This window comes from Notechis scutatus, chromosome Z (genome assembly GCF_049901735.1).
Source record: "Notechis scutatus isolate UNSWTSFEM ecotype Mainland chromosome Z, rNotScu1.2, whole genome shotgun sequence".
Classification (NCBI taxonomy): Eukaryota; Metazoa; Chordata; class Lepidosauria; order Squamata; family Elapidae; genus Notechis; species Notechis scutatus.
This window is the reverse complement of record NC_142025.1, coordinates 97,415,698-97,438,559: the sequence shown is the minus strand read 5'-3', so window position 1 is coordinate 97,438,559 and position 22,862 is coordinate 97,415,698. Positions and strand designations below refer to the sequence as shown.

Here is a 22,862-nt window from a genome sequence, read left to right as displayed (position 1 = left end):
ACAATTTAGCAATCCTTACTCTTACGTTACACCAGAAATTTCTAAGGGCTGGCTCACTCTACCTACCCAGGTTAGAGAGCCAAAATACCCAGGTAAAAATTAAATGGACCGAGAAAAATGCAAAGGAAGTTACTAAATGGATGTTAGTGCCAGAAACAATAGAACCTCATACATCTCTACTAAAAAATAAGTTTGAAGAAGGGTTTGAAACTTAAATTTCAAATTGGTTCTCAATAACATAATTCTAGCTCACTCCAAAAAGCCAATTTTAAGGAATAAAAAATGGTTTGATAGAGATTGTGTGCAACTGAAAAGGATATATAACAAGGAGTATAGAAAAAGTAAAAATGCCTCTTCTGAGGATCACACTCATTACTTAAAGCAGTTGAAGGTATAATATAAGACCCTTCTAAAAGAAAAGAAAAGTTTGGTTCTGATTAATTGAGAGAACAAAGAAACCATTACTTTTTCACACAGCTACATTGTATTTTGGAAGGTTTCAGTTACAAATAAATAAAAAGAACCGCAAAAGTTTCATATTACTCTCTTTAAAAATCAGTAGGATCCAGATGAAGCTATATTTTAAGAGGTAAAAATATATAAAAAGAGAAATCCGAAAGGAACAAATACTTTTTCATAGAACTGTATTTTACTACCTTTCACCCTGGTATCACAAATAAATATTAATATTATGTAAAAATTATTTTAAAGAGTGTACAACTTTTTAAATTAAAATGTGCAGAGTGTATGCCCCCCCCAAACGTAATGAAAAATTAAAATTTCAGATTTAATTGTTGGTAAATGATTTCAAACATCTGAATCCTAAAAAGGACACCTGCCTGCACAAACTGACAGTGCAAGGGCTGTTTCGTGGAATAGCTGCTTGCTCCTGCTATCGTCTTACCACTATATGGTCCGCTGGCACAGAATTTCTTCTGGACTAGCTTCAGCACTTTGTTATCTTCTTGCTGGAGTAAAGAATGAAAGTAAAAATAGTAGTGACAGGCTTGAGAATATTTCTACTTAAAATGGTATGTCCTGAGGACTTAATTCCTTGTCTTCACAGTCCATAGTAAGCTCGTAAAGTCTTTTTTGTTTTTGGCCAAACCACATGTTTTTACCCATACTCCCTTTTCCCTGTACCTTTATCTGCTACTCTCAACAGATTGGCCACAGTCACAGATACTATTTTCTTGTGGTTGAAATATGATGGCTTGAACTGGGTTATCAGTGGCTACCACTGCATAGTCAAAGGAAGTCCAAATTTGCTGAAATTAAATATCCTATTAATTTGGTTTGGTCTATTTCAATAAACTGTGATATTAGCTTAATCTGATAATAGGATCACTGTTCCCTAATCTAGTTTAAGAATCTCTCCACAGATCATGAATTTAAGATGGCATGCATGAAAAATACCTAAATTGTTATTTCTACCTAAAAAAAAATCCTAATATCCTTTCAGACAATGTTTATAGATTTTTATAAATACAGAAATAAACACATTAATGTAAATATTTCATAGCTTATTTCAGAAATGAATTCCAAAGCTTGGAAATAAGTTAAATGAAGATGTATTAGACCAGTGGTCGCCAACTGGTGGGCCATGGCCCACTGGCGGGCCGTAAGAAAATTTTGGTGGGCTGCATAGAAATGTCCCCCCAAAGCACCCCCCAAAACCCGCCCACCCGCTGGCTCCCACCCTTTGGCCAAGTGCAAACCTGCAAAAAGCACCCCAGCCCTTGCCAGGCAGGACGAGGTAATGGTGCTGTTGCAGCAAGAGGGGGCTGGCGGCACAGGCGGGCTGAAGTGGCAATGGAGATGGCCAAAAGGTGCAGGAGCACTGCGCTACTTGAATTTGCGTGGCACTCCCGCACCTTCCAGCTTGCCTCTCCTGGCCTGGGCTCTTCCTCTATGGCCACGGGCTGTAGGGACAGCCCAGGGCAGGAAAAGTACTGGCTGCTGGTGGTGGTGGGAGGGGGCAGAGAGGGCAAGTCTGCGCTCGCCATCCAGTTCAGAGGTCCTCATCCCTCTCGGTGCTCTGCTCTGCTGCCCCCCCCCACCAGCACCAGTGATCGCTGCCTGAGGAAAGCACAGGAAAAGCGAGCAGAAACATAGCTATTGCTGGGGCGAAAGAGCTGAGACTGAGGAAAGCACAGGCAACAGAAGACGGAAGCTGCTGCCTTTGGAAAGTGCTGCTTTCTGTTACCTGTGCCTTCTGATCTCTGCTCTTTCGCCCCAGCGAGAGCTGTTTCTGATCGCTTTCTTTTCCTGGGTGGGGGTGGGGGGAGCAGCAGAGACGTCAGGGCTGTTCTCCCCCCTCAGCAAGCCAGGCCTGGAAGAACGTGAAGAATTGCGAGCAAGCGCTGAAGAAAGGCAGTTGGAAAAGTCAATACGTTTCCAGAGCGCTCTCCTCTGTCCCAAAGTAAGATTGAGTAGGGGAAGGATAGGAGGGAAGAAGAAGCCCGGCTGGCTTTCCTTTCGCATGGGGCGGGGGAGAGACCAAATGCCCAGATCAAAAAAGCACCGAGGAAGACAGGCTCCTAACAACCAGCCTGTTTGTGCAGGCGAGAGCTCCAGCTTTTCGGCCTCCACACAGGGAGGGACCCTTCTCTGCTTGGAAGCAGTGGGAGAAACCTGAAGCTTAGCCTCAGGGAGTCCTCTTCTAATGTGGAGGCCGAAGGGAGGGGGGAGTGTTGACTGGTTATTATGAGCCCATCTTCATCGGAGATTCCAGCCCAGCCCTCCTTCCCTCACCCAACTTCAGGCAGCCACACCTGGCAAAGGAGGGAGAGGTTTACTCTGACGTGGGGGAGATATGAGATGGTTCTGCTTTTCTTCTGTTTGAGGGGGAGCCGGTTCCTCCCCATCCAGATCTTCCCAGTCTCTAGGCACCATGTGGCTTCTTTTGAATCCCAGCAGTATTAAATCATCTTTCCCCCCAAAGGATAAGAGAGGCCTCTTCTTTCTCTTCGCTCTGCCCCAGTTATGATTAAGCATTTACGATTTTGTTATAATTAAATAAGCATGTGTATATGTGTGTGTGTGTGTGTGTGTGTGTTTATGCAGGTCTTGGCGTGTTCGGGTCTTTTCCCATGTAAGATTGAGAGCATCTTGGCAACATTTCAATGAGGTCCCACTTGCCATCTTCAGGCTGGTGCTTTCGGCTTCGTGCAAGCATGAAGCCGAAAGCACCAGCGAACAAACACTATACAGAAGCCTGATGATGGCAGATGAGATTCTGCCGAAACATGCTACAACTTTAAAAGCACAACTATAATGACGTGGGAAAATACCCGAGCAAAGCTGAATACCATACATATAAATACCTGCGAAAACTTTATATATATATATGTATATGTATATGTGGATCTTTGGTTATTCGGGTTTTCTCCCGCGTAAGATTGGAAGTATCTGAGCGCGTTTCGATGAAGTCTCATTCATCATCTTCAGGCTTGTGTCTTGGCTCTGTGCTTCTCAGAGTGAGAAGCACAGAGCCGAAGACACAAGCCTGAAGATGATGAATGAGACTTCATCAAACGTTGCCTAGATACTTCCAATCTTACGCGGAGAAAACCCGAATAACCAAAGATCTATCTATCTATCTATCTATCTATCTATCTATCTATCTATCTATCTATCTATCTATCTATGAGACAAAATTATTTTTTTAATATTAAATTGATATTTAATATAAAAATAAAAATTTTATATTAAATATATTATCTCTTTTTAAAAATCATATTAGTGGTCCTTGGGATTTAAAATTATGAGTTTGGTAGTCCCCGAGGTCAAAAATGTTGGCAACCCCAGTATTAAGACTATATACTACTAAAAGCTAAAGCTAATTTTCAACTACAATTACAAAATGGTATGTTTCAGTGAAAAAGCAGTAATATTAAAGCAAAATGATATACTCTGTAATGTTTTATTTTTGAATTAAGCAAATTTGATATAACAAAGTCAATTAAATTGTTTTAAAAGAAAAACAGGCAAAAAGATATACAGTACATGTGTGTGCGTGTGCGTGTGTGTTTATGCATATTTGCTTGTTTTTACTTAGACATCAGGCAACTCCAATTCACTCAGGTGGCCCACAACATAAAAACAAGATAACAAATATACAATTAAAAGTAGAGCATAAAACAGTAAGCACGATGAAGAAGTCAGCAACAATTACCATATCATAAGCACCCTAGCCCAAAATCTGAGAGACCAGCCTGGTTTTTTAAGGCCTTCTAGAATGCTACCCAAGCCTCATCCCAGAAGGCAGATGCCAGAACAGAGAAGGCATTCTTCTAAGGTCCTGATAGATGGCACTCCTTAATTGGAGAATTGTTCAAGCCTTCAGGTCCTATTTGTCATAATGCCTAAGATCATGAACAAAGCATCTAACATAAACCCAGTCACACATCAAGTTTCTAGAAATATCAGAAGAAATTATTTTTTATCTTCAGACATTGATGTTATATATTGATTGACTAAACAAAGTCAATGAGAAGTAAATGTGTCAGAGTTTAAATATGCAAGCGAATAGCGGCAAGATTAATTAAGAATGAGGTCTACAAAAACACTTATGCAGTAGTCTACAAAAAAACTGCAGTAGATGGCATTAATTTCACTTTTATATTTTGTTTTATTTTATCTTATTCCTTACTGTTTTCTAAGGACTTAAAGGGAGAAAAGAAATATTTCTGTAATATTTATGAGTATAGTATAGCAAAGCATAACATGGCATAGTGATATAATATAAAAATATATTATAATAATATAATATATATTATACATATTATAATAATGTATTATATTATACATATAATACTATCCTATCCTATCCTATCTTATCCTACAATGGAACCTCTGGTTGTGAACGCTTCTATTTGCAACCAAATTGGGTTCAACCAAAGAATCCACCCAATTTTTTAATTGAGTCACGATTCAAAAATCGGGTGGCGAACAAACCCAGCTGCGGCAATTCCCTTTCTGCGCTGATTTCCCCTTCCGCGCATGCGCAGTCCGTGCAATGTTTTGTCCTCACTTGCGCAGTCGGACGCGATTCCAGTCACAACTAAATCAGGTTTCGACCGTAATCCTGGAACGGATTATGGTTGCAACCTGAGGTTCCACTGTACAATATATGTATTTATATTTTCTATATTAAAAGTACTGGAAATGATATTACAATACTTTTAAGCTATACGCAACTTTCTAATTAATGAGACCTTAGTATGGCCAAAGGTTTTTGAGAGTCGTGAATCCATGTAAATAAGTGCAGCAGCAGATTATAGCACTGAGATACGCATTGATTTTTAAGGATTTAAGTTTGTATTTGAAATATACCTAGACTTCAGGCTATGAAGATAAACATGCTTTTTTTGTGTTCCAAGTTTTTTAATTTTATTGTTTATCAATGTGTGAATGGTGTGATAGTTGAGTATCATACATTTCAATACAAATAAGTATAATATTGTTACTCATAGTTGTTACATTTCACTTTTATTATTTCATATTGTTTAGACCTACCCTTACTGCTACTCTTCCATTCCTAAATCTTCCTCTTATTCTTTCATATATCTTAATTTATTAAAATATATATACTATTATTCCCCTCTTATTTCTATCTCTATTTTAACTTTTTTTCCCCTTACACTATAATATTCAAAGACGTGTCCTTTCTGTTTCCCAACTTTTACCTGTTCTACTATTCGTATTTCTCTTATTAAACTCTTCACATCTATTTATGTTAACGTTTCCTCCTTCATTCTTTCATTTTTCAATGTATCAATGTACACTTCTAATACCAATCACAATCATTAAAACATTTAAAATACATCCATTCATGTTTTTTCCAATCCTCCAATCTGTGTAATTCTATTAATACATACATTTACATTAAAATATATTCTTTCATTTTCTAATCCATTGTTTAACTTTATCATTTCACTCCTAATCATATTTTTATACATGTTTAATAATACCATCATTCCAATTCTGATTTTCCAATTAATGCTTAATTCTTATTCATAGTTTTTCCATAATTCCCCTATTTCACTCTTCACATTTATTTATATTAAAATACTTATCCTAATATCTGTTAGATATAAATATGCATTTATTAAAGCTTACAAATATAGATTCTTAACATATTATTTTAGGAGAATAACGCATAAACAAAATCTTCCTCAGTCAAAAAATGTTAACTATTATTTCTGTATAAATGAACCTTGCTCTGCAATAAGCTAGAAAAATATAGTGAGAAACTACCATTTCAAGTAGTAGCAAAATGCAGTTTGTTGATGACTGACTGAAAAGTTCTTGATAACTTTGGTCCAAAGGCTTTTTTTTAAACTATGGAAATTGAAATACTGAATAAACAGAAAATGAAAGCAAAGATAGGAGCTCTACAGCAGGGGTCGCCAACCTTTTGAACCTCACCAAACTCATAATTTTAGATCCCAGGGACCACTAACAGGTTCTGTGGGCATGGCCTACTTTGTGGGTGTGGCTTGGTGGTCATGTGACTGGCTGGGCATGGCTTGTATGTAAATATTATAAATATTGATATAAATATTGAATTTTTTATAAAAAAAGAGCAACTTTTATCCAAAATCAGGGAAAGCAGGCAGGCAGATTGAGTTGCTCACAGAATCACAGATTCATTCAGAGATCTATCTATCTGCCATTGGCTAGCTTAGTCTGTCACATAAAATTTGCTTGCAAGCAAACTCATAAAATTTGCTAGCAAGCAAACTCACAAAATTAACTCACAATACACCATGCATGTAAATATTGATTTTTTTATTAAAAAAAAGAGAAACTTTTACTCAAAATCAGGCAAAGCAGGCAGATTGAGTTGCTCACAGAATCATTCAGTGATCTATCTATCTGCTATCGGCTAGCTCAGTCTCTCAAATTTGCTTGCCGTGAGTTTGCACTGAATTTGCTTGCAAGCAAACCTTCAGTCCTAAGGGAGGTTCGGCAGAGCCGAAGATCTAAAGACTAGCTAGAAAGTAAGAAATCCAACCATTTCCTGCTTCCTAGCTAATCTAAATCTCCTGGCACAGCAGAACAGATGATGGTCGGAAAAAGGAAAAATAGCAATTTAGCAGGCAAGTTTACCGGGTAAGGAGTGAGTGGGCGGGGGTTCCCGTGGGCCATGTGCAGCATGGTGCAGCCTTGTGTTTCTGCGCAGCCTGGATTAATTGCTTTGTGGGGGTGCTCTGGGGGTGAGATTTCTCTGCAGTCCACCAAAATTTTCTCATGGCCCACCAGTGGGCCGCGGCCCACCGGTTGGCGACCGCTGCTCTACAGCATAACGTGCTTGTAATCTTGGAAGATTAAATCATTGGTTTGCATTCTACCTGAAGTGAGCTCAATGTCAGAAATCAGATACCTACCTGCTCCCCTTCTATGTATACCAGTGGAAAACCCATTTGCTTGGTCCATGTATTCATCACAGCAGCAATAGGTTTACCGCTAGCAGCTTCCAGGCTTTCCCAAAGATCTTCTGCAAGAGAGAAAAACCCTCAATCTAAATAACCTACATTCTAATGCTAAAGAAAATATTTCATGCCTGTTTGTTTGTTTGTTTATTGAGTGAATTTATAGTCACTCATTTCAACAATGTGACACTAGGCAGCTCCTACAGGTAGACCTCATTAATGACTGCCTCAAGCACCAACCATTCAAATATATGACAATTAAAAATTATTTCGTAATGAACACTTGCATTTACAACCTATGCAGCATCTCACATAGTCACATGTTGCCATTACAATCAGTTAATATTGACTGTTTTTATTTTATTTTATTTTTCTCCTCACAGAATGGAGAGATTGTCAAAACAAGTGATCTTTTCCTGTGCTGCTTTTTTCCGCAGCACACCACTTCCACAGCAAATCAACAAGCTCAGATCTGTGGCCTTAATTAAGAGGCAGTCCTTGACTACGCCATTTGTTCAGCAATCATTCAAAATTATGACAATGCTGAACAAAGAAGCATAAGACCTGTACTTACGACTGCCACAGTGCCCCGCAGTCACATTTTGGCAATTGGCAATTCATCTACCTTATGACCAACCAAAAGCTGCTACAACTGCCTCCATCTGCGTATCTTCCCCCACCCACCTGATCCTACTGAGTCTCTTGGGACTTCCTAGCCAGCTGGATCCCACATATCTTTGGCCTGCTGCCCACTCCAGCACTCCACTAACCTCTTTTGTAGAACATCTTTCTGAAAGAATGCCCAGCCGATGCAACACGCAGCTTTCTGCAGAGGGCGCTTAATGCCATTCTGGAAGCAGGCCATTCATGCAATCCTTTAGAAGGGCACGGTTGAATTTACGTGTTGCATCGTCTGGGTGCTCTTTTAGAAATACAATCTTTTGGAAATTGCCTTTCTAAGAGTTCCAAGCCAATGCTTTGTACTATCTTCCTATACAGAAGGCATCTTGTGCCATCCTGGAAGCAGCCACAATTCTTGCAATCTCTCAAATCCTACTAGGTCACTTAGCAACAAGATTGTTAATCCCAATTATGGTTACTAAATGAGGCTGACCTGTACATAGATTACAAGATTTATGCATGTATCACTGCATATATATGTCCTATACAAAATTAATTAATTGTATATACTGATGTTCTTATATACAATATTAAAAGCAACAGTGTTTTCACATTATCATATTATCTATCACTTATCTTCTAGTAAAAGAAATTTATCAAGGACTTAATATATTAGACTGGATTACTTTGAGCAGGATTGCTTTGAGAAAGAAATGGAAAAAGCTCAGAATCCACTATGGAATTCTGGTAGTAATTACTATTGCAGTGCTCTAATAAACCGAAGAAATGATTGTGGGAAAGGTTAAGATTCCATAAAGTATAACTTATAATTGATAGAAAATTGCATTCCTTGTCTTTTTGGTTAGAGAAATTCAGTATGGGATATCTTATAAATGTTACCCTCTTTCATAAATGGAATGCTCTGGAGACAACAGAAAAAAACAAAAACCACAAGCATTACAGTTACCTGTAGAAGCATTCTTATGCTGAAATTTGGTAAGATACAGGTGCATTCCTTTCCTGAAATCCTATAAAACAAGAATTTCAAAAGAAACAAAATTTTCAGAATTAATTCATTTCTGCTTTTCCACAAAATCATTTTTTTAAGAACAGTGTTTTCTGATTAATCAAAATGTATTATTGTATCATAATACTATTCATTTAACTGTCACAATACTTGTGGTACCATTTGGACCTTATTAATAAAACAATGTTTAGTTCACAATCTGAAATCTTGACTCCTAAACAATATTCAAAAGCCTTGGATATAGTACCAAGAAATCACCAAAAATATTATGAGATGTAACTTTGAATCTGGCAGAGCAGAAAAATGATTAAATGCATAACTGGGGAATAATCATTAACTATATTCAATTTTAATTACATGTAAAAGAAATAAAATTAGTTTTTGTCATATTCCCAATCACTTCTTTTTGATTTCCTATTCTTCATGTTTTAGGTAAAACCTTGAGCTGGAAAATATCTGCAAGATATTAAAGACGCATAACTAAAAGATGAGTCTGTTCTAAGCAAAAATAAGACACTTGAAGAATATTCTAGTGACTTCTGTATAGGCTGCTTGCTCTGGTAAAAAAAACACCCATACTATCTTAACCTATCTCCAGCTCATTGCAAAGGCAAATTTTGTCATTATAGTTTGTTTCACTATAAACATAAAGAGTTTTTCCACTTCTGCTGATACATTCTAAGCAGTCAGTTTGCAATTAATTATGCCATGTACATTTAGAGGTATTGGCCTGCTACTGGGGGGAATACCCTCTCTATTCCCTGGTTATTGTTTTGGGTGCTTTTAGCCTGCTAGAATCAGAAAATCAAAATTTTCTTACTAGGTGAATTTCATGAAGAAAGGCACTGACGAAAGCTTGATGCCCATTGGAAGAAATTCTACAAATGTTAATACTGGCTGTGAAAGTGGTGCCATGCACTGGGTAGAGGTCAAGCTTGACCAGAAATTGATCTGGTTGGTGTGTGCATTCACATGAATTAGTTACCCTTACGACACTTACAACACTTAATCACAAAATTGGATGAGAAGACTTTCTCTAACAACAAATGGGCAGGTAAAATTGGCAACATGCTACACGCTGCAACAGAATTTTACATTCACCAAGAGTTTAGTTGGTGAGCCTCTCATTTCACTGAGCAACAGTGTTATAAAGGTGTTGTGGTCCACCAGCGGCCAGCAGAGCAGGCAGCAGACTCAGATAGTGGGATGGTTGGGAGGGACATGGGCCAGTCCTGGAGTCTGGGGAAGGCTCTGACGAGTGTTCTGCATCAGAGGCAAGGATGGGGCCAGGGCCGTCTGACAGTTATCAGCTGCCTTCGGAGTCGGAGATCAGTGGGGCAGAAGAACAGCTTGAGCCTATTCCCAGTGTGCGCATGCGCAGAGCTGCTAGGAGAAGGGAACAGTTAAGAACAAGGGTCGATTCGGAAGTAAAGGCTCAGGTAGATGGTGAATGGCTGCTCCCATAAGGAATAAAAAGGAACTGACATATTTGATTGTAAATGTTTTAACAGCAGCTAGAATTGTATTTGCCAAAAACTGGAAAAATGAAAAAAATCTGATAGAAGAGGAGGTGATTAAGAAAATAATGGAATATGTAGAAATGAGTAAATTGACATTAGCAATTAGACAGCAAGAAGACAAAGAGTTTTATAAAATTTGGGATTTATTTTATAAATGGTTAAATAAGAAAATAGGGAAATAAAATATAATACAATATAAATACAATGTTGTAATAAAGATAAGACAATGTAATGATATATTATAATTGACTATAATGAAATGAATGATATTATGAACTAGGTTTTGTAAAAGTTGAAATTTGCTTGAAAAGGATGATGTGAATTTACAATTAAAGTCCAATAAGGAGTTAACAATAATATAATATAATATGCATAGTTGATCTACATAATATAAATTTTAATAATGTATCTAGAAGGGAAATACTGTTGATATTGTGCACAAGAAGATATGTACCAACTGACACACTGTACAATGGAAAGATGGTTTTATGTTTTGTGTTTATGTTTGTATTTGTTTGTTGTTAAAAAATAAAAATCTTTTTAAAAAAAAGAATAAAGAGGAGCAAAAGGGGAATGATGTTTGCAAGAGACAATTAGTTCAATTCATTCATTCATCTGTTCCTGACTTCTTGCCAATTAATTGCTCCTAAGTGTGGCGTTTGAAAGATATCAGCCTGGCAACTCTCCTAGCCTGATAAAGATCTGTGGAACTCATGAAAAACTGTTTGCCAGAACTTTGCTAGAGAGGAATTCACTTTAACCTAAATAAAAGGGGTTTTATCGGGACGAGGAGTCTGCTTCATAATCTTGGGGAGCCTAGATCAGAACAAAAGGATTTCTCTACTGATCAAGCATATGGACACAGGCAATAAGGACAGGAGAACTTCCCACAATCTGGCTCTTCTGGAAATTGGCCCCATAAACCATTCACGATGGTTGACAATTGCAAATATGCTTTGTCAAATATGGGTTTCAAAACATGGCTGTAAAGGCAAAATTCTCCAAAATGTAAGAATGATAGTGGAATATATCGTTGGTATGTACTACCCTTGCTGGTTCAAAATCAAAATAGAACATTCCAGGATTGAAGGCCAGCATTATGTGTTGATCCAGCTGCAGCAAGTTAGACTGCAAAAGAAGGCTGTAGTAGATGCTGTTTTGCCAATCATTCAGCGCTCAGCATGGTATGCCTTTAGTGAAATGATAATCCAAACACTCTTGTGTTCAGATGACATTCAAGAGAGAACATTCAAGAAACAATGACTTAAAAGTGCAGAGGATGAAGCACTGGGAGATTTTTCTGTACGTGCAAGAAAAATGCCTTTAATCAATGCCACAGCATCCACTCTGCTGGAGCTGATTGACTGGTCTGAAGGTATATATGAGCCACCTTTGAAGTGCAAACTGACTACAACAGAAATAACAAAATTCATTGACGAACCAATGCAAGTACCACAGTGGCCCTGTCATGCCCAATAGAGAGATGTGTGAAACACAGGGGCAGCAAGCAGAGTGTATACACGAGAAATGTGAGGGTTATATCAGAGACCAAGAAGCAAGTCGGTGACTGATATCGAAGAACGAATCAAAACAAGACTTCATGAAACTCACTTAAACATTTTTGTAATTCAGATAATTGCTTTCTGATGTTGGTTTATGATTGCATGGATTATTTTTTGCTTAGCTAGATAAGATTCATGCAGAAAAAAACTTTAATTTTTGTAGCACAAGGTATAATTTTGAGAAGATGAAATTATCAATATTTAGGTTACAAGAGACTTTTGTGGGGTATATAATCAGATGTGGATTTCCCAAACCAAGCTAAACGTTGTGCAATTACAAAATTAACATATTTGAATTCTTGGTGTAAAAACACATATTTTTAACCTCACTGAAAAAAAATTGCAAAAATTAATTTTCACCCCATTAAATGACACACAATTGTTCAATTTTTTTCAAAGTTGCAGTTAAGCAATTCTCAGAATGTTTGAAGTATATTTACAAAAACTCAGTCAATTGACATAGTTGGCCATATCTATATTCCAACTAGAAATACTTTTCCTATTTTGAACAGTGAATTTTATTCCTCTATTAGGAGTTGCCATATTCTTGACTATTATTTAATATTGTTTTTTCATTTTAATTTGTATATCAATAATTTTGAATATATCATTTCTTTTTCTAAGGAATAGAATTTCAACTCCATCTTTACAACATAGAATGAAATACTATTTTAACTTGTAAATTATTATATTTTAGCCATAGAAACAGCCAACTAAACACCAGATATTAGATAGTCCTTGACTTACAAGTTTATTTAGTGACTGTTCGAAGTTACAACATCCCTGAAAAAAGTGACTTATGGTTGTTTTTCACACTTATGACTATTGCGGCATCTCCATGGTCAGGTAATGAAAATTCAAACACTTGGCAACTGGCTCATATTTAGGACAGCTGCAGTGTTTCAGGGTGATGTGATCACTTTTTGCAACCTTCTGACAAGCAAAGTCAATGGGAAACCAAATTCATTCAAAAGTCATGTTACTAATTTAACAATTGCAGTTATTTACTTAACAAGTGTGGAAAGAAATGTCGTAAAATAGGGCAAAACTTACTTCACAAATGTCTCACTTAGCAACATAAATTTGGAGGTCTATTGTTGTCATAAGCCGAAGATTACCTGTATTAGTAACTTGGTGTAACTCTTCTAATTTGAGAGCCATGAACATATACCACATTTTTTGCTCCATAAGACACACCAGACCATAAAATATACCTAGGTTTAGAGGAGGAAAACAAGCAAAAAAATTTGGAGCAGCAGTGTAGTAAGGGCAGGAGGCGGAGCCTGGGAGGACCACAGATAGGTTTCCTCTCACGTGCCAGCTCTGCCTATTGACTCCTGCACTGAGGAAAAGAGACAGAAGAGGTGGGCAAGACAGAAGAGGAGGGGTTCAGCACTGTAAAAGGACCCCTCTGCCGCGGCCTGGCTGCTATTCACCAAAGAACTGCAAAGGACTTTTTGGGGGAGGGGGCGTCTATGGAGTAAAAAATACGGTAAGTTTATTGCAGTGGTGGGATTCAAAAAATTTTTACTCTTGTTTCTGTGGGTGTGGCTTGCTGGGCGTAGCTGTAGTCATGTGACTGGGTGGGCATGGCTATGTGGTCATGTGCCTGGGGTGTGTGTCAAAAGACAGAAACTCACTTTCTGGAGCAGGGGGTTGGACTAGATGACCTCCAAGTACCTTCCAGCCCTGGACTGCTGTGCTGTTTCAAAGTATACTCTGAAGCTGCATCTAGTGCCAAGATTTGTGGTCCTTCCTTCCTTTCCTTTTTCCCTTCCTCTTTCCCTCCCTCCCTTCTTTTTCTTTTTTTCTTTCTCTTTCTTTCTCCCCTCCCTCCCTCCCTCCTTCTTTCTCTTTCTTTTTTTCTTTCGCAGCACCCTCCCCGTGCCCCAGTTTTGGCCTAGTGAGCCTCCAGGAAGCCTCTGGATGCTGAAAAAAGAAGCATTTTGAAGCTAAGTACAACAGGGGGATCAGTTGTGCCAAGTGATTTAGATTAGCTAGAAAGGAAGAAATCCGTCGATTTTCTGCTTTCTAGATAATCTAAATCGCAGGGCACAGCTGATCGTTGGCCAGCTGATTGTTGGAAATACAGGCTGAACCAGTAGCATTTTTTACTACCGGTTCGGCTGAACCAAGCCAAACCAGTAGAATACCACCCTGGTTTATTGCTTTAAAAAGCAGCCTCTTCATGAGAAGTTCTAGCTTGCAGAAAATAGCATGAATATGCTTATAGTAAAACAGGACTTTGGTTGCACATGTGGCATACTAACTAAAATGTGCCAAAATCTGACTAGTTTTGCATTCCTACTACTAATGAAGAATGTGGGATGAACACAACTACCAACTTAGTGCATGCTTCCTATATCTTACTAAAAAGATCAAGAAAAGTGGCCTTAGCTTGACACTCTGCTTTGTAACTCCCAACACCTGAATTACTGTTTGAACAAGTTCCACTACACACCAGACAAACATCCATAGTTAAATTTTATTATGTTTGTGTGTGTGTTTATGTATATATTTACCTCATCCCCTATATAATCATGTAGCATTCGAATTACTGATGCTCCCTTGCTGTAAGAAATTGCATCAAATATTTCATCCACTTCAGATGGATGGCCTACATTGACCTAGATACGAGAAAAGGAGTACAACAGATTAGGCTTGCAACTGAATAAATATTAAGCAAATCAGTTTACAATATAATCCCTTAGTTTAAGATATGAAACAATTTGCTAATTTGTTGTGCTTTATCCCCTCAATGATCAGAAAATTTCCATTTGAAAAAATGCAAGAATTTGCAAAAAACAACAACACCTTTTCACTAATTAATTTAGGTGGCACTCACTTCAATAGGATGACTGTTGTCTAATGCATCAAGCTCCTGAGCTCTTGTGTAATCAGCAGATACAAACTGAGTCCAGATATCATATTCTGGAAAGCAATGGTCTACACAAAGGTACTCAATCCAGGATGCAAAGCCCTCATTGAGCCATAAGTGAGTCCACCATTCCTAAACAGAAGAAAATTATTCCCAGTAAAAATATAGTTTTAGGCTGCATTTTAAAGCACAATATAATGTTTAGCTATCAGACTTTGGGAGATCACATCTTCTAAATGGCTGGTAACCCTAGATCTTTTTAAGCAGATGAAGACTGTAAAAAAAAAACCACTATCTGTAAAAAAAAAAAAAAACCCACTATCTGCAATTTTATGCAAAAGAGAAAAATACATACTAAGCATAAATATTCTCTTTCTTAAACAGCAACTTTCCAAATTTTATCTGTCTTCTTTCAAGTGTGAAGGATCAGGATCATAAATTAAGTTCTGGTTCAGAAATTCAAGAAGCTCAAGCCTATATGTAAGAATCTGGTCGACTACCATACAATACTAAATACTGGCCAGGGGACAACAGAATTCAAGAGGAATTGGACTTGGACCTTTTGTGGAATTGTAACGACTCTAGGCCAGAGGTCTCCAACCTTGGCAGCTTTAAGACTTATGGACTTCAACTGCCAGAATTCCCCAGCCAGCATGGCTGAGTGAAGCAGCTCAGAAGCAACTTTAAAAAACAGCTTACATATTCATGAAATATAGAAATCAAAATCTTTTTTTGTCTAATTTGACCAATGAAATAATACTCTGTTTAGTGAGATTTTTTTTTAATAATTACTAAAAACAATACAAATATAGTAAGTTTTCTTTGCAACAAATAAAACATGTTAGCACTACTAAGCTGCCATTGGATAAAAAAATATTTCTGGCTATATAACCACAATAAGAAATAGACAACACTTTTCTTTGTGGTTTGGATTTTATCAGGCAATCCCAAACTCTGGGGTTTCGTGGAAAAATGCATCACTAGTATTAACACAACTCTAAAAAATTAGTAACATCATATTTTATAACTTGATCACAGAGAAACAGCTATTTCAGAGAGAAGCTGATTGCAGTGGTTAAGAAAAAGATGGGAAAATTGGGGAAAGTACACAATGATTCTAACAGGGGCAATACATAGTCCAGTTTCCTATAAAATTCAATAAATAAAAATAAAATGTGTTATTTTTAGTTCAGATTCTTGAAAACTTTACTTTCAGCCATAATGCAACTATCTAAGAAACATTGCCAAACTTGAAAATGCTGATATTTTTCTCGCTAATTTAGACAATCCTACATTAGTTCTAATTTGCTGCTTTGTTATATATATTATTCAGTTTATCTGAAGTATTATTAGGCCCTTTTCCACTTGTGTCTAACCATGTCATACCTTGATAACATCTGGCATTCCCTTAATTTATTCATTAAATTTATTCTATCTTTCATTCAACAGCTCAAAGCAGGATATGTAAGCATTTTTTTTGTACCATTTTTCTCTATGAAATAACAGATTGGCTAAGAAAGAGTAAATGGCCTAAAGTCATTCATGTACTTCCATGGATGAAGGAAGACTAGAATTTGGTTTTTTCAGTGCTAGTCCCTTATCACTATAGCACACTGACTTTGTTTTATCTTGTCCCTGACCCATATGAAATAGTGCCCATGGCATTTACATGAAAAATGAATTGTGTACTGCATGAATTATCTATGGAAATGGCAATATAAAATATGTGAAATTCAGTGTTGCAGCCATGTTCTTAAAACTATAATCAAGAAATCACTCTATAAAAATATTAGTAAGAAATATCAAGGAGTTTTGTTTGGAATTCAGAATATATTTAATTATATTGCCAGCATTACTATTCTCTCCTCTATAGTGAAATGAACTGATGAACTCATGACTGTGCTGCCTGTTAATATCTCACATTAGCACAGCAGAGTGATAATACCAACTCTTCCTGCTCAGGTATTTATGTGACAATAGTTACTAAGCGAAATATACTGGAAAAGAGATGTCATTCTGAGAAATAAACACTTTGATGCAATCAGGACTATAAAAAAATAATCAGGTTTTTTCCAGGGCCCCTTTCACATGTTCAAAAATCTATTTGATAAGGCTATGTGGGGTTTTTGGGTTTACAAAAAGTATTCTGGAGTGTATGAAGTCATGCATATTGGAATGGTATATTCCCCACGATTGCGTATCTGAATTCTACTGCTATAACAAAATCTGAGGAAACAACAAATTTGGTTTAAGGTGTTGTAGACAGGTTGTATATGTGCCCTTCCATGTGCTAGATGTTATTTTTTGCTTTTAACTCCAAAACATTGTATTATCTTATTAATGACATAAAGCTGTTTCATTCATGTTCTTCAATGTCCTAATACTAAATGCTAAAAACAAATGATTTGGGTTAATACTTTTCCATTTCAACAATGACCACAGTGCTATAGTGAGTGGAAAGTATGTGACAGCAGAAGGAAATTGGCCTTATCAGTAACACACAACCGGCAAAATCCCCCAGAAACAAATGCCATGGAAAGAGATCACATCTATAACTGCCAATCATGTATTTGTTAAAGGAATTGTGGGAGAAACTTAAACAAAACTTTCAATCTCTTAAAAAGTAAATATCCTAAAAGCACTCTGAAATTCATCAATGAGTATCCACTTCATAAGTTACCAGTATTTGCTGCTTGTTTATAATCACTCCTGTATCAGTGATTTCATCTGAATACTATAAATGGAAAATGTATAACTTAGCTTCCCCCCACAAAATTTATTCTCTTTATAAATATAAAAATAAACCATATGTGAGCAATGAAGAGTGGATCACCATACAAGCTGGATAAAGCATCAGTTTCCTGCTTAACCCCTCTATTCCAGATAAGGTAAAGGTTTCTCTGTCTAGTTGTGCCAGCTCTAGGGCGTGGTGCTTATCTCTGTTTCATGGTCGAGGGAGCCAATGTTGTTCAAAGGCATTTTCTGTGGTCATGTAGCCAGTATGTTTATACCCTAAGGCACAAAGAATGCCGTTACCTTCCCGCCAAAGGGGTGCCTCTTAATCTACTTGCATATGCATGCTTTCAAATTGCCAGGTAGACAAAAACAGCAGCTCAACCTGTTGCACAGCACTTGGATCTCAAACCCAGCCTGATAAGCTCAGCATCTTTAATTGCTGAGCCATTGTGCCGTCCCTTCTCCAAATAATAAAAATGCAATTATGAAATATATAACAAATGGGATTAAAAACAGATCTGCATTAATCTGCAAAGTTTGAGAAATTTTATCTTGATGGAACAATGTGAAAAAGTGGTTTGAAGTGCACCAAACTAGTCTCCCCCATTTAAAAAAAACAACACTCTCCCCAAGTATAAAATAAGTAAAAGTTGATCCCAAACCTGTAGTATATTTGGGCAAATATAGAGGTATATCTATTAAAAGAAATCAGATGTATTAATTTTCCAACTGATTATTCTAGTGATGCATTAGCTATCACAAATAGAAAATTACCCTGAGTGGATACTTGGATTTAGCTGGGGTGTATAATTTCTACCCTCTCTTACTACAGCAGCCAGCATGAATACAAAATAAATAAACATTAAAGTTGATATAGCCAGACTTCAACCTGATTTTACTGGGGTCACTCTGGGTAACATTCACATATAATGTACTCTAATATTTTGATATCTTCATGCTGTTTTCTCAGCTGACATAACATGATATAATACTATGCAAATGCAGATATGCCCATTGTCAGTAGTACATATACGATGCCTCCAACAAGAATGAGTACTGATACTCAGGACTATAGGAGTGGATTTAATTGTAATCAGAGTGACTTAAATATACTTCTTAAATACCATAGTCACGAGGTTTCCAAACCACTGGTGAGCAAGTTCATGGCCCACAACAAGGGCTACCCACTGGCGAGAGGAAGAACAAGAGTTTTTTGGATCAATCAGCAGTGCAGTTTCCCTGCATGGGGAAAAACAGAGATGTAACAATGAGACATCAAAAAAGTGAAATTTAAAAACTTAGTCAAGTTAGAGAACTCATCTAACCAAACATCTGCGGAGATTCTCACTCATTCTTTTGAAGACATTTCACATCTCAAGAGACAGTTAAGAAGCTTCTTGGAGAGAAGTGAAAGGTCTTCAAAAGAAAAACCAGGAAGTCCAAGTGCCTCTTGAAAAAGCACCTTTGGTCATCTAATTGAATGCATGTAGAATCAGTAAAATTGTTTTTCCCAATCTACCAAGATGCAACAAGGAAACATGCTTTTCAGAACAGGCAAAAGAAGAACCTACGCACCCCTCTAAAGCTAATTAGTCTATTACATTACCAGGTAGAAAACTCCCTATTGAGTAAATATATCCCTCTATGCCAATAATGGGTTGCTATGATTATTTCAACTATAACACAAGGATCTTTATTACAGTCCATGACCAGTCAAGTGTTAATTATAATAAAGCAATTAATATTTCTTCAAATATATTAAGAATTCATTTCAAAATATTTCTATTAAAACTCCACAATACTTTCAGCATATGTTATAAAATGACATAAATCAAGAATAAAAGGAAGTTTTATATATTTCTATGATAATTCCATACTATTCATAATGCAAAGTTTTTTTTATCCATTTTCAGTTGAAATGTTAAGTTTGTTGCTGTAATTTATTATCCTAACCTAACAATGTGGTCCTTATGATCCTGATTATTTGACTTGCTAAACATTAAAGACATATGCATAGTGACACTGTTATTTTAGTACTTAAGACTGGAATAATTTTGCCTTTGGTTTAAGTTTTTGTTGTTTTAGAACAAAAAAAATAATATGAGATTATTACCACCATGTACCAATACAGAAAAGTACAGACTACACTCTCTTTTAAAGGTGGAGAATGTAACTTTTTGGTAGCTGAGAGTCATGTGATATAGGAAAATGTCATATTATTTTCTAAGAAGGCAAGACAGGGTTTGTTAACAAACCACACATAATCACATTTGTTCTTTTGTTGTTGTTGTTGAAGAAAGAGAAGACTTTGCAGTTCAACAATTTTAGAATCTGCAGTGTGAATTCTTTGGGGGCCAATTTTTTAAAAAGATTTGAAGACCAAATGTGGCTTACCAACAGTCTTAAAAGTGAATGAGCAGTTTGCTGGGCAGGCAGCCAAACACAATTCTATTATGCCTCAGTCTAATACATGTACCTTCGTAAATTGTAACTACTTGCAGAGAAAAGGCACAGCCCACGTAATTATTTTAGTATTCTAGTGTTGTAAAGAGTTGTCTTAAAAAATATAGAAATAACAAATAAAATATAACTGAGATTATTTGTTTGTAGTTAAAAATGACTTTTATCTAGAAAGTCAGCATGCTAAGATGATTAAATATTTTCTGTCTTATCTTGACAGAATTCACCCTAAAAGTGATTACAATTATATTTAATCAGGATTTGAAACTGGAACTCTGACTATACTTAAAGCTGTACATACTTTCATTAAGAAAAAATGAATTCATTTCGGAGAAAACTTATGGAAGAAAATGTCAATTTTCACATTCTATATATACATTAACTATTGCTACTAGAGCAAGTCATGTAAATGTTATTGAATTTACACTTCTGTGCTCCCGCACATCTCCTTTGATAGTGCCATGAAGAGACTAAAATTAGCTTCACTTAAAATGAAACTTTAGTTTCTCAAACGCAAGAAAACAAACACTTAACAAAACAAACAAACAAAAACCTTGTGCCTTAGTATGCTCTGTTACTACAGTTTGTAATCCATGAAATAAACTGGCATGTCTGAATCTACTCAACTATGATCAACTTACAGTACAATTTCATTATATGTGGCTCCTGAAACTTTAACCAAACTACCATATTTTAGCAGTATAGTGTTCATGCATTTACTGTGATCCAAGCTTTGAAATAAACTTCCCATAGCTTTTTAAAACGTCTTCAAACATTCCCCTTTCCCAGAAAAAGACAGATCATCCCTTCCTCCTCAGCAATTTGCATCAATTGCATCCTTCAGATTCTCACAAAAGGTGCCTGCTCCAGCTAAACACAATGATTCTGTTCCTCCAATACAGGATCCCTAACTTACGTCCGTTCATTTAATCGCCATTTAAATTTATGATGGCATTGAAGAAAGTAACTTATCACTGGTCCATGTACTTCTAATTGTTTCAACGCCCCCATGGTTATTCAATCAAAATTTAGGCGCTTTGCAATTGGCATATATATAGGATGCTTGCAGCGTCCTGGGGTCATGTGATCACCATTTGCAATCTTCCTAGAGGGTTTCCAACAAGGAAAATTAATGAAGAAAGTCAAATTTCCTTAATGATAATGTGATTCACTTAATGACTTCAATAAAAAGATTATAAAATTAGACACAATTTACTTAATAATTACATCACTTATTGTTTAAGTTCTGGTCCTAAATGAGGTTGTAAGTCAAGGATTATCTGTACACTTAACTAAATCAATGAGAGTGATTTATATGATGGAGAAAAGCTAAAATGGAATTAATTGACCTAATCAACTAGTCAAAAGTATTAAATTAATTCAGAACAGACTACATCATTCACTAGGTTCCATTAACATTACAGATAACAGATAATCAGAGTTGGAAGGGACCTTGTAGGTCATCTAGTCCAACCCCCATGCCCAAGCGGGAGATCCTACACCATTTCTGACAAATGGCAGTCCAATCTCTTCTTGAAAGTCTCAAGTGATGGTGCTCCCACAACTGCCGAGGGGCAAGCTATTCCATTGGTTGATTGTTCTCACTGTCAGAAAATTTCTCCTTATTTCCGGGCTAAATCTCTCCTTGTTCAGTTTCCATCCATTATTCCTTGCCTGGCCTACAGGAGCTTTAGAAAGTAGCTTGACCCCTTCCTCCCTGTGGCAGCCCCTCAAATATTGGAAGACCACTATCATGTCCCCCCTGGTCCTTCTCTTTACTAGACTAGACAAGCCCAGCTCCTGCAACCGTTCGTTGTATGTTTTAGCGTCCAGTCCCCTAATCATCCTGCTTGCTCTTCTCTGTACTTTTTCTAGAGTCTCAACATCTTTTTTTTAATGTGGTGACCAAAACTGGATGCAGTACTCTAGGTGTGGTCTTACTAAGGCCTTATAGAGTGGTATTAGTACTTCCCTTGATCTTGATTGTATCCCTCTGTTAATACAACTTAGGATTGCATTAGCTTTTTTGGCTGCTGCTGCACACTGCTGGCTCATATTTAGCTGGTTGTCCACTCCAAGATCCCTCTCACAATTACTGCTTTTGAGCCTGGTTTCCCCCAGTCTATATGTGTACTTTTGGTTTTTCTTGCCTAAGTGTAGGACTTTACTTTTCTCTACATTGAATTTCATTTTGTTAGATACGGCCCAGTGTTCTAGTCGGTCAAGATCCAATTGGATCTTGAGCCTATCTTCTTGGGTGTTAGCTATTCCTGCCAGCTTAGTATCATCTGCAAATTTGGTAAGTTCCGCTTGTATTCCCTCATCTAAGTCGTTAATGAAGATATTGAAGAGTACTGGGCCTAAGATGGAACCTTGCCAATCAGTTATGTTTAATTGCCCTTCGTCCTACCATGAGGGAGATGGTCTGTTCTTAAATATAACAAATAAATATAATAAATAAATATGTTATAGGAATACCTAAATCTAGTCAATTGACTCGTTTTTCTTATTCAACATTTTCCAAGAAAAAGAGCTAAAAAGATAGAGAGACTGAAAACAAGACTCTCCATAAATCTCTGTAAAAGCCTGGCAACGCAAGAATATATCCCAAGACATTGT

The 22,862-nt window shown here is 36.8% G+C and overlaps 1 protein-coding gene across 2 annotated transcripts in view; it reads right to left on the bottom strand.

Moving 5' to 3' along the window:
• The window catches only part of NPEPPS (aminopeptidase puromycin sensitive), a 102,556-nt gene that overhangs the window by 29,117 nt on the left and 50,577 nt on the right, over positions 1-22,862 (bottom strand). Inside the window, exons 9-14 of one of the 2 annotated variants that reach the window (XM_026669808.2) lie at positions 18,908-19,022; positions 15,015-15,179; positions 14,692-14,796; positions 9,028-9,088; positions 7,395-7,504; positions 905-968 (exon numbers count right to left, since the gene is read on the bottom strand). In XM_026669808.2, the coding sequence (XP_026525593.1) occupies positions 905-968; positions 7,395-7,504; positions 9,028-9,088; positions 14,692-14,796; positions 15,015-15,179; positions 18,908-19,022 (620 nt within the window). The remainder of the gene's footprint in view (positions 1-904; positions 969-7,394; positions 7,505-9,027; positions 9,089-14,691; positions 14,797-15,014; positions 15,180-18,907; positions 19,023-22,862) is intronic. The other variant, XM_026669809.2, reaches the window with a different exon arrangement.